The sequence below is a fragment of the Hemibagrus wyckioides genome, linkage group LG05 (assembly GCF_019097595.1).
Source record: "Hemibagrus wyckioides isolate EC202008001 linkage group LG05, SWU_Hwy_1.0, whole genome shotgun sequence".
Lineage (NCBI taxonomy): Eukaryota > Metazoa > Chordata > Actinopteri > Siluriformes > Bagridae > Hemibagrus > Hemibagrus wyckioides.
In genome coordinates this window covers 20,923,361-20,936,758 of record NC_080714.1, presented here as the reverse complement: position 1 = coordinate 20,936,758, position 13,398 = coordinate 20,923,361, and the positions used below count along the sequence as shown (strand labels likewise).

The 13,398-nt window shown below is 38.2% G+C and overlaps 1 protein-coding gene across 1 annotated transcript in view; it reads right to left on the bottom strand.

The window, feature by feature from the left end:
• The window catches only part of sema3bl (sema domain, immunoglobulin domain (Ig), short basic domain, secreted, (semaphorin) 3bl), a 42,706-nt gene extending 32,415 nt beyond the window's left edge, over positions 1 to 10,291 (bottom strand). The window contains exon 1 of the mRNA XM_058390119.1: positions 10,062 to 10,291. Coding sequence (XP_058246102.1) covers positions 10,062 to 10,167 — 106 coding nt within the window. The 5' untranslated portion in view covers positions 10,168 to 10,291. The remainder of the gene's footprint in view (positions 1 to 10,061) is intronic.
• Between the last annotated feature and the right edge of the window lie 3,107 nt (positions 10,292 to 13,398).

Genomic DNA, 13,398 nt, shown 5'->3' with positions numbered 1-13,398 from the left:
TCAAAGAGTTGTGTTATATGTATTGTAAATACATAAGTGTATTAACTTATTTTTACTGGCTATAAGATGAAAGATTTCTAATCCCAGAATCACTAAACTTCCACTGTTGGGTCCTTGAGCAAGACCCTTAACCCTGAGCAGCATGCACTGAATCTTGTTTCAGTAATATGTCACTTTGGATTAAAGAACCTGTCAAATACACTTTTGGTGCAGTTTTCTGGGCCACCTGAAAATTGTAGTCTGGGCTTCATTTCTGCTAGACATTCAGCACAATTCACTCCTGCGGCCAGGGTTTAAAATAATGTGATTTGTTAAACTTGCCGTGTTACTTACTGTTTGATAATGGCATATCAATCGCAGGTGACTGCAATTCACATAATATATCATTTAAAAATATATATATATATCTCCTGGCTAAACACTTTGTTTACTGCTAACAAAGTCCTTGAGGAATGCCAGGCTATTGCAGCGCACCATGCATACACACATTTATATACATATTCAAGCCTACGGGCAATTTAGCATAACTAATGCACACATATTTGGGAGGGAAACACAGGGGGAGCATGTAAAATTCCACACAGACAGTAAGCTAAGCTCAGGATCAAACCAGAAACCCTAGAGCTATGAGGTGGCAACACTACCGGTTTTGCTAACCTCTAAACAGTGTTGCTAAATGATTCAGATATTCAGAGTGTATGGATATATCACATGCTTATGCAAAGCAAAAGATTTACACATGAAATTGTGCAATCGATGCATGGAAGGGAAAGAATTTTTCTCAACCTATATTGTTAATTCTCTCGCAAAACAAACCCAGAGTGGATTCTTGAGTATTTGGGGCAAATGGGAAACCACCCTAGACCTCTGACACACCACATGTCTACATAGGCAGTGTAATACGCTCACTGAGAAACGGGTTTGATGCTCATATCTGACTGTTTATATCTAAAACCCGAAGATCTGGCATGGATTATATTTCACAGTATGTGATCGCTATCGAGTTCTTATTGTGTTGTAGCTCTTGGCTGTTTCTGTCAGCAGCTGGAGTGTGGAACTAATCGATGCCTGGCTTGTGCAGTTTGCATGAGGAAATGATTACAGAGTTGCATATCATTTTAAGAGAGATGAAGCGACATCCCCCTGGCACAGAGTAGGTTCTGTGTGCCCCGTGCTTCCCCTATAATCTGGCTCTTTCTGTCCTCATATGTGTTATCACAGAGTGGCATCATCTTCTTCTGAATGATTCACTCTGACATACAGAATTATTCCCAGAGAATGTTTACAGCAAAATGGGCTTTATGGTTTTATGATTGCTTTTAATAGGTTTTGTAATGAGTAATCAATGCTTTAATCAATTAATCATAGTTCACAGTGGATTGGCTGCTGCCTTGAAAGGAAAGGAATTCATCTCAAACTAAAATGTATAGTGAAAAAACATAAATAAGGTTAACGTTAATCTAAATTCAAGAAAGAAAGAAAGAAAGAAAGAAAGAAAGAAAGAAGTGAAGAGATGACTTTAGAGAGAAGGAATAAAGAATGGGGAAAAGGAGTGAGGAAAGAAAGAAAGAAAGAAAGAAAGAAAGAAAGAAAGAAAGAAAGAAAGAAAGAAAGAAAGAAAGAAAGAAAGAAAGAAAGAAAGAAGTGAAGAGATGAGTTTAGACAGAAGGAATAAAGAATGGGGGAAAAGGAGTGAAGAAATGAGGATGGTGAAAGGAAGGAAGGAAGGAAGAAAGAAAGAAAGAATTTAAGTGAAGAGATGAGTTTAGAGAGAAGGAATGAAGAATGGGGGAAAAGGAGTGAAGAAATGAGGAAGGTGATAGGAAGGAAGGAAGGAAGGAAGGAAAGAAAGAAAGAAAGAAAGAAAGAAAGAACCCTTTAAAAATAAAATAAAAATTACAAAAAAATAATAAATAAAGAAAGAAAGAAAGAAAGAAAGAAAGAAAGAAAGAAAGAAAGAAAGAAAGAAAGAAAGAAAGAAAGAAAGAAGACTGGACATGGTGCCAGCTCATCACACACACTACAGCTGTTCCACTACTACAAACAATGTCAAGATGCCAAATAACCTACAATGCATGTACTGGGAGAGGAAACCAGTGTACCCAGAGGAAACACCTGAAGCATGTGGAGTGTACGCAATCTCAGTGCACGCAGGTCAGTGGCAGGAAAAAAAACCCTAAATAAAAATACATTCCTATTTAATAATGTTACTTCTGCCCAAATCTTACACAAAAAAACACACAAAAATGGCCTTCAATATTCTTATAGCTATACTTCATTTATAATGATAAAATCCTGGATCTTGTATATAAATGCATGCAAAAGAGTTTAATGACCTCTCAGTTCTTCACTTCTTTTTGAACTTCTTTTCCACATTTTATAGATAGAAGGCAAGTGTGTTGTTGTTGCTGTTGTTGTTATGGAGACACAGAGTCCTTATACATATAGAGACGGCCACAGTTGGTAATCTGACAGCTGATAAATGCCCTTCTTTAGGCTCTACGTCTCTTCACTTTGAATTATACCGTGACATATTCACCTTCATTCATCCTTTCAACTCTTTGCCACATCCTTTTCTCTAACCAACAAAACCCTTTTTGATCGTTAATTTTTGTTGTGCAAAAGCTTTTACAGAAGGGGTTTTCAACCTTTTTTTGCCAGTAGCCCCATTTTTATTTTAAATAGCCACTCTTAAATAGCCACTGCCAGTGCCAGGCTTTGGTATTTTGCCTCTGTGGACTGGTGTAAAATGTGGTTAAGAAAAAATGTTCTCTACAAATAAAAGCTTTTATTATACTTAATTATCATGAAATATTCCTTAAATCAAGTTTATATGCTTAGAATGAAATTATAAATAATAGTTATATAAAAATTCCATGGAGAAGGTGGCAGACCTATGCTTTACTATGAGACCACACACACACACACACACACATTTCTTTTCACCAGCTTTTTTGAAAATACACTTTCCTCCAACTTTCTTCAGCTATAATCTTTGCCTATTCTAAAGTCTGTGTTTCTCAGTCACTTGTGTATATGTGGAAATGTATATGTTTATATGAATGTAATTCTGATCTAGTCCCATCGCTGTTCTCAGGATAGAGGTTAAACAAATCCTACTATAGATTTACAGGCCAGCTGTTGCTCTGGTCTTTCTCAGCATGTGTGAATAGACACCATTTTTATATGCTTGAATTAGCTTTTTATTTTTCATAGCTTCATTATAGAGGGCCAACCTAAACAGCAGTAAGGCGTTAAACTTGGGATGAGGCTTGGGATTCAGAAGACACTGGACTAGTTTTAAATGAGGACATGGGGAAATGTAATTATTTTTGGCGTATCTCTGGGATCGTAATCCCATCGGAATCCATAATGTCACTCAATTTTTTATGAACTGTGCGCGCACACATCTGGAACAATTAGGGCGTATTTTACCTTCTGTAAAATGACCAGTAGAAAGAACCCAATGTAATATACAGTATATCCTGTCTGAACTGATGTGCTGGTAAAGATTCCATTATATCCAGGGGGAAAAGAGATTTCATGCTCGTTTTTTAAAATAAAGACACCCCAGGATGTGTATGCTTTTTTCAATCACCTCCCACAGAAACCAAAAGCATTGGCTGAGTGTAAGATTTAGATAACTTCCAGGGAATTTAAGTAAGTTTAAGTGAGCCAGGTTATTAGTTATGGTCATGTGACCTATTAATAATCAAGCACAACATTAAATATCCAAATATTCAGTTTGTATTGACATGAGAAGTTTTGTGATTTATACAGTTATTGGTTCCTGTATAAGAATTGATCATAATTCCGACTAGCATCTTTCAGTGATAATATTTATCAGACATACTCTATGTTTAGAAATCATACAGTATCTCGTCTAATATTCCGTCACTGGATCCGGTGTTCATTTTGTATGAGAACAAACCGAAGAAGCTCTTTCTGAGCCATGAACACAATGAGAAACAGAATCATGGAACTACTACTACTACTACTACTGCTGCTGCTGTGGAATAATGCAAATTTCTACACTAGGAATAAAGAAATACAATCAAGAGCACATTTTTACTGGAATCCTACATGATCTCATACGTGCAAATCTGTAACAGTTTAGTTAAGGTTAGGGTTGCGGTGGGTTAGCCTTAGTATCGTTTTCTTTTCAGATGAAATCCAAGCACATCAGCCACACTTGTTTAAATCTGTACAAATTTATCGTGAGATTGGTCTTTGACTGCGGGCAACGTGACTGCATTCAGCTCATCTCTGTTCCAGTTTTCTGAGTTTAATTTTCGGGGTTGCGAGACCTTTCTACTCCACCCTTCCACTTCTTTAAAACTATTCCTTTTCCATGCCAGTGAACAATCAGCAATACTCACAAGCTGACCTTGTGATGGATTGAAGTTCATTAAAAGTTACTCCAATTGTCACAGTCTTCACGTCTTGTTTCCTTTGACAACGGCGCCATTTTCACGTTTGTATTTTCATTCTTATAGACACGGATAGTGACTGTGCCTTTCACCCCTACTACATACACCGAAAAAAATAGAAATTTGATTTTTTTTTGGCAGCTAATGAAGTAGACCATCGCTCTTCTGAAAGGTAAGGGACTAGGAGTCCTGACTTAAGGTATTATGGAAATTGGTAGGTCCCAAGAATTAACTATGTTGTGTAATTTGGAGCTAATGCCCCGTCTTGGATTACGGTCTCATACTGGGTGTGCTCCTGCCTTAAGCCAGGTCACAGGCAATAAGTGTGTAAATGAATGATTTCGAGCTCAGAGAGTCCAAAAGTGAGCACTGTAATGAGGCTAAGAATGTGAAATTGTTTACATCCTGCCAGTGGACAGCTGTTTGGCCAGTTGTCACCCTATGGGAATGGTTTCCATGGGTGTGTGATCGAGACCAGAACTGGAGTAGCAGGCAGCAAAAGCTCTGGAGGAACCATACACAACATAGCATTGTTCCAGCCACCACATGGATCCGAAACCCAGAAACCAGAGGTCTCAATCATCCGAACCATGCTGCTGTGTGTGTGTTTGATTATGTGTCACGGGGGACATACAGTAAGTCTCCATTACGTCCATTTTCTACAGTAAATTTAGAACAGTTTTCGGTATGTACCCATGCACAGGTGTGTGTGCGTGTGTGTGCGCATGTCTGCGTGCGCCAAACCATGGCCATGACAAATGTGCAATGCATCCAGCACAGGCGTAACGGGAATTGAGGCCTTATGGACAGACATTTCATTTCCTAACGCACTTGTCAAAGAGTTGAAACTTACCCAATAAGTATTTTAGACTGAAATTTAATAATGCACATTTATGCCACAGTGTTGTTGAATTCTCACCTCTGATTGGTCGGAAAGTACTGATTAATTTTCTATAACAGCTGCTCTAACAGTAGAAGCCATAAAAGGCAACTCACAGGTTTGTTTTAAAATATGTGCTCATTCTAACATGATATCATTTCTGTAGGAATAACTTGAAAAGGGCACGTATGGCACAGGCTTCACATAAACTGACTAATGATATGGTGAAGGTTTCCGTTTGATTTATTTAGCATTTCTGGAAAGCGCCACCGTTGTCAGGGCTTTATAACAGAGTTTTCCAACAAAGTCTTCGAGATGAATGGCTCTGTGGTTTCTTAGTAACATGACATGCTGCATTTTGTTTTATTAACTTTTATCAGAGAGACGAGGGAGGCTATGAGGGAATGACTGATTATAGCTGCTCTAACGTAAGTGAGGAAGGAATTCACTTCACAAGGCAGCCATTTGGTTGGGAAACACTGTCCATTCACAATTGTTCTAAGTGACATGTATCTATGAATGCATAAACATATGATTGTCCTTGTTTAATAAATACAAATTTGTATGTGTTTGCTGTTGTATAAGTGGAATAAAGCACTTCTTGACATACTGTTAATATATCCCACGGTGAATCACACCACCTTTTCATTTGAAATAAATTAGAGGTCAACAAAGATAACGGTAAACATTCATATGTCTGGATAACACTATACTGTAAATCAAAATAATAAATAATGCATAAGCCCAATTCTATGAAAGTTATGTGACTGTTCCTTTAAATAGCCCTTCATGTTTATGATTGGTGCAATACCTGTGACTTCTTATATGACAAGTTTATTATATGTTTACCTTCTAATTTAGAAATTACACTCACCAAGTGGCATTTTAACTATTATCTTTGAGTCCCAAACCTTTACAAAGATTACAGCAGGACTGCATTATCCACACACTGCAACCTCTCTAAATCTTCCCAGGTTTAACTGTATATTTCCACATAACTGCCTAAGTGACTATTACCTCTGTAAGCTCTGTTTTTTTTCCCTTTCTTTATTTTAAGTTGTTCCAAAAAATCTGGGATCATTTAAACATGATCTGAGAGAGAGAGAGAGAGAGAGAGATGGTGTGGTGTGGACAGACACTTCTTGACCATCTGGGATTTCATTCCTTCATGTAAACTAAAACAACCGGAATATATTCACCTACCCTCTTGCGTCTGTGTGTGTGTGTGTGTGTGTGTGTGTGAGAGAGAGAGAGAGAGAGAGAGAGAGAGAGAGAGAGAGGGAGAGAGAGAGAAGGAGGGAAAGGCCCCCCATCTCATAACACATGAAAGCATTCAACCCATGCATGAAGCAGGAGTCGGAATTAACCCACCAGGGAATAGCCTACACACACACACACACACGAGAGAGCAAGAGAGAGAGAGAGATTACAGATTATAGATAGGTGTGTGTATTCAGGAACGTGTTCAGATTAAAAGGTATTTAAGCTTTTATTAGCAAAATTTATTACATGCACTACAGGAGATTAGTTTCTCACATAAAATACTAATGTTCCTGTCCGTTACTTGCATTTGAGTAATCCTGTTTGTGAGTAAAAGTGTGGGAGAACATTTATATCGCTTATCAGTTAGCAGGCAGGTCAGGGTGCAGGTCAACACATAGCTCAACACTTTCGGATATGATGCAGAAGACTCTACATTTTAAGAAGCAAAATATTTAGCTGGACTAGAAGGAAATCCCAGGAGATTTTTATCAGACCCACTCACATAGGAAAGGCTGTTAATACACATCATTTAGTGAGTGAGGCACTACACACACACACACACACTACCACAAATTCACACACACCTGATTATGAAATCTCTTGTATTAATAAATAGGAACTGCTATTTTTAGTTAGTAGGACTGTTTAAACCTGCATCAGTGTAAAGTCTAAAGTAGCTCTGTCATGTAATTTTACGACAAATATTTCTCAATCTTTAAGGTTTCTAATACATCTCTTACACTCATTCATCTTCAGTAACCGCTTCATCCTCAGCCTGTCCTAGGAAGACTAGACATAAGGAGAGAATTCACACTGAATATGACACCTGTCCATGACAGGGAACAATACACACACTTTCTTACCTAGGGGCAATTTAGCATAGTCAATCCACCAACAGGAATGTTTCTGGACAGTCAGAGGAAACCACAGACCCAGGAAAAAACCCACATAGACATGTGGACAACATTGTCAAACAGTGGCATTGTCAAACGATACTGCCAACACAGATCAAATTGGGAAGCAATGTGCCACAGTTCTGCCCAGATCAACCACAAATACACACTGACACCCCCTCACACAAATATTGGAATTTTATTTCATGAAAAAAACTTTTTACTAAGGAAAAATTACTCAGTTGTCTGTCATCCACCTACATGGTTCTCACAGTTCATACACACAAGGCACACATGCACATGAACACTTGCTGTGATATTCATAACCTTAACACTACAGCCCTTGTTTTCAATAAACCCTTTGCTGGAGTACAGAAATACAGCTGTCTGGGACATCAAATAGCTGGCTACAGAAAACCCCATTCTACCACAGCAAATCAAATGTTACAATTCGGAAGTGTGAAGTATTTTATCGTCTGCCATTTTTCACTTTGACAAGGAAATGGCCTCAAATATCAGTGGCTTTACGGAACATTTTGCTTTCGAGACGTGTTAACTCAATCCCTTTGGCATCCAAGGACTCGCAAAGTGAACTGTATATCAGCTGCAATAGCTCTGATACGACTTTTGAGGGGCAACTGGGAAAACATAGGCTTAATTATCAGCCAAGTGGAGTAATGAGCACAGGGAATCTCAGTGTGCAACATTACACGACATTCCCACCACAAGCACTCAATTCGGATTTAATGCTCAAATCCCATTATATTGTTTGGGTGATTAGTATGGATCAGATATCACTCCTGAACTGAGCCACACAAGCAAAAAAGAACAGTACACCATTAGGCATGTCCATTAAAAAATGAAGAAAAAGAAAAAAAACACTTCCTGACCTAGATTTTTTGGTGATAATGCGCAGTGGAGACCAGCTGGGAATCTGGCTGCAAGGGCCATGAAGTGAAGAAGATTTTAAAACTTTGGTTTGGAAAAATATCTGAATTGTGAGAGTCTGGATTGAAAGTTCAGCATGGATGAGATTCAAATGGAAAATATAAGATTAAATGTTGAATGTTAAATGTTAAATGTTAAATGTCCACAAACATGTGACTATATGGTCACATGTTTGTGGACAACTGACCATTACACCCATATGTCGTTCTTCCCTAAATTGTTGCCATAAAGTTGGAAGCACACAAGTGTATAGGATGTCTTGGAATGCTGTAGAATTACAGTTGTCCTTCACGGAAAGTAAGAGGCCAAAACTTGTTCCAGCATGACAGTGCCCCCGTGCACAAACCCAGCTCCATAAAGACATGATTTGCCAATGTTGGAGTGAAAGAATCTGGGTGGCCTGCCCAGAGCCCTGACCTCACCTCCACTGAACACCCTGGGGATGAATTGCACCACAATAATGCTCTTGTGGCTGAATGAGCACAAATCCCCACAGCCACGTTCCAAAATCTGGTGGAAAGCCTTCCCAGATGAGTGGAGGTTATTATAACAGCAAATTGGTGGAACTACATCTGGAATAGGATGTTCAACCAGAACATATGGGAGCCATGGTCAGGTGGGGACATGGTATCTTAGTGATTAAGGTATTGAACTACTGAGTAGAAGGTTGTGAGTTCAAATCCCAGGGCTGCCACAGGTTTTCCTCTGGAACTGGGCAAATTTCCATCTAATGACACAGGCCATTTATTTATTCATTCATTCATTCATTCATTCATTCATTTATTTATAGGAAATAATATTAAATCATAATTTAATAATAACATTTAATAAGGTAAATATAATATTTAGTTGCAGCATTTTACATGATACTCAATTGAACATAGCATACAAATAAATAAATAAATAAATAAATAAATAACTCTAACGAGCCACAATAACATCTAAATTACAAATGCAAAGTCTATTTAACTTTTCTAAGGATGAGTAAACCGCCGTTAATTAAGTGCCTGCTCTGGGGTGCTTTTAAACTTGTGTTGATTTTATTTTAATGACCGAAAAAAAAAAAGAGCACGCACATATGTATTGCACAGCACGCGCAATTTACAAGGCTCACGAGACGAGACACGGAACATGACTGGATGAGAAAGAGGTAAGGGATTGTGGTTTGCGGTTTGCACGTGCGCTATGGCATAAAAAGGTAAGAAGAAGAAAAAGAAAAGAAACACCACCACCAGGCTAATAACATCTAATGAGAATGATAATACTGAAATATTTGCCATGCAATTGAATTAGGATGTGTGCTGAAGTGCATGAAGTCAGTGCTCTCGGAATATTAAATAAATAATGTTCAAATCTAGGTATAGGTCTTATCTAGGTCAGCTTCGAAGAACTTACAAACATTTCAGGGATCAATACGTTATAACACATGTTCGTCAATAACTACTACTAACAATAATAATAATAATAATAATAATAATAATAATAATAATAATAATAATAATAAATATGTGCTTATGTAATTTATTTATGCTTTACAGTATATTACAGTATATAAGCTACAATTCCTCGATTCTTAATCATCTCCAATAAATAAAGTACTAATACTAGACTAAATAAAGTTCATAAATAGTTTTTGGTTTTTTTTACCTTTGTATGATAGGCGAAGACGTGGGACGTTTAGTTTGCTCGCTAAAGCCGTCGCAATAGCGACAGCCGTTAAAAAGAAGCACGTTAACAAAGCTGATAGTTCCATTATTCTGCGCGTGAAGGCGGCGGTGGCACCGGTAGAGCGCGCGCGTGAAGGCGGCTCCTGTGAAAGCTGCGCTCTATCCAACTGTCCGTTTGAGCACCCCGCCCTCAGAGCGGCGCACAGCAGCGCAGGAGTGGAAATGAGAGAGAGAGAGAGAGAGAGAGAGAGAGAGAGAGAGCAAACTACCGTATTAGACCTCCACAAAAGCACGCCACCTAGTGAACTACTTTGACGATTTAGAACAGCAGTATTAGGTTTGTGTAGTGGAGGAGCCAAGGTTCTGGATGCGCGCGCTCTTTGCGCAACCACACTGGATTATTGTGTATGGTTAGCCGTTGGCAAACATTTTATTGTCTACACCATTCATTCGTTTGCAGCTTTCTCTCTCTCTCTCTCTCTCTCTCTCTCTCACACACACACACACACACGCACGCACGCACGTCTTACTAGCCTTCGCACTGACCTATTTATTAATCTAACTTTAACGTCAGCAACCAAAATGAAACCTCTTGTCTGTTTCAGCTTTTTTATTGTTTCTAAATAAAAGCAGTTTTTCATTAAAAAGGTCAAAACTGACAGATATTCCTCTCCCTGTGGGGACGTTTAGTCCCGGCCTAGCAATAAAAAAAATTCCCACACAGGAGGGTAGGGGTATTCTGCTTGTTTTGGTTTAACATGAAGGAATAAAGGGTTTTGTATTTTTTTAGGTACACAGCTGCTCAATAAATGTCTATCCAGACCATCTTTCTTCCTCTCTCTCTCTCTCTCTCTCTCTCTCTCCAATCCAAGACAGCTTTCCTGGCATAACTAGATGTACTTAAATATTGCCAAAGAAATGGAAGTCCTGAGATCATAGTTGAACATATTCAGAATTAATAAAAACTTCGGAAATAAGTCCTGAGATCATAGTTTATATAGTTACACATTTAAAAGTAATTACATGAGTCGAGAAGAGGTGAAGCAACTGTGGATTAAAAGGAGTACATCCACATTAACAACGAGTGAAGATGAATACGATAAGTTCATCAACTTTTTGTTAAAGAGATGTATTGGGTAGACCATTGGGGGAAAAGTACCAAAGCAGGGGTCATGATTTCAGGCAGTGACATATTTTGTGGTCGGGTTTTAATATCTTAGACTGAAATCTAGGATTAGATTCTGCGTTTTAGGTGTCAAAGCTTTTTTTGTGCATTTTGCACAGCAAAAGAAGTTGGTGCCCCTCAGTTTAATTAAGTCAACGAGGAGTGAGCTGCTTCTCAGCAGGTCTGTGCAGGGTCAAGCACTTAGCAGCGCTGGGAGGGAACAAGAGTCTTTTGAGGTCTCCATATTTGTCAGTGAGTTGGAGCGCGATGGGAGCCTCTTCAGCACAAAGGCCTGTCAAAGAAGAGCTGCTGTTCCTGCTGCATGACATCAGCATTCCTCTTCCCCTGCACTGCGGTCATAGCGACAGCTAATTGGAAATGACCATGGACCTAGAAGAAAGCAGAAACTTTATTCTAGGAGCCTTATAAATAACCTTGAGTTTTCTTGAAGTAAACCGGGGTTTTAGGTCTGTGGGCAATTATTAACATTTAACAGACAAGATCCTTGAAAATGTTACAGTTATCAGCTTTAATTATGCTGAAATTGGAGCACGAGATAGGTGACCCTCGGGAAATTTTTAAGTAAGGATTAGAAATAAATTCAGAGAGGGAGGAAGGGATGAGATGAGGGAATGTAGGCAGATTAGATTAAATGTTTCCATCTTAATTGCAACGTAAAATCCTCCCAACTTCCTCAATCCCAGTGTAATTTTCCTAAATGATTGGAGCTTAAACAATTCTTTTAAAACTGTAGAACTATAACAATCAATCAGCCGAATTATATGTACTAGACCAAAGTATGTTCAGCTTAGGGTGAGACCACAACTGGGCTGGAAACCACCCAATACGGCAAAACTGCCTAAGGGATAAGATGTAATTAGGAATCAGGATGGATGTGTGTGTGTGTGTGTGTCCAGACAAACCTGCTACCCACCTGCTGGTATACACATTGGCAATGCAAACTCAATGTCTCAGAGGTCTTTTGGGATTTGACCTTTGACCTTATAATAAAGGTGGGGTTTAGCTAAGAGACTTCTGGTTGCTCTTTGACCCATAAAATGACCACAGTGCATCACACACACACACACACACACACACCACCACCACCACCACACTTCCTATTATTTTCTATTATTGTTCTTTCTACCTTCAGCTATTTTGCACAGAATTCCTACATGAAATGAAACTTATTTTCACTGAAATAGGTCAGACAAAATAGCACATGATTTAATTTCATCTGAAATCTATTCCCTGTAGTTATTTGGTATTTTGGTCTTGGTCAGTTTTTTCCTTTACTGTTTAAATAGAAGACCATGACCATTTGCAAGAGTGTGGGTGAGGTACGAAAAACATTTGAAAGAAAAACCTGTTCAGTGTGGAGACAGTGGTGTCTGAGCTGCTCCAACCTGAAATCTTAAATTGCCTGAAATCACATATTTATAGCGATTATATGAAGGGTCACATGGTATAATACTTGCTTAGGTATCAGATTAAACTAAACTGAGAGCTTAAAAAATAAAAACTAGTATTAGCTTGAATAAAAATAAGCTTGAAACAAGGAGACATCACTGATTAAATAAATAAACTAGTAAATAAACTAGTTGGCTAGTTTTACCATGAACAGTTGTCATTAGAGTAACTAGGATTTTGTTTTCTAGCTTTCTACTTACCTTGTATTTCTCTATAGAAGTAAATATTAAATTAAATTAAGTATTTAATAAGCATCAAGAAGCAATCGCAGTGGTAGCTAAACATTATAGATAGCTAGCTTAACGCTATAACTTGGATAGGGTCATTAAGGGGCCTTTGTAATTATAACATCAACACAGAGGCTTGATTCTTTGGATATGAGCTGTGTTTAGACTCAGTACATCTGGAAACAGCAAAGGAGAAAAATTCACTCCTTATGTGCTGAAGTGTTTTTGGTTTATTTAAATAAATTCGGAAAATAAAGTGATTTGACAGGTGAAATGTTGGGAAAAGTGTTTTGTTTTTTGAATCAGTAATTAACCATAATAATGTGTTTTACAGCTCCCATACTTTCAATGTGGGCATTGATATTTTAGCCACGGTTGTGTCCAAAAATAACGCCAGCTTTTTCCAGGCATCAAACAGCATGAGCAGTGTCAAAGTCAGTAAATACAGTCAGCTT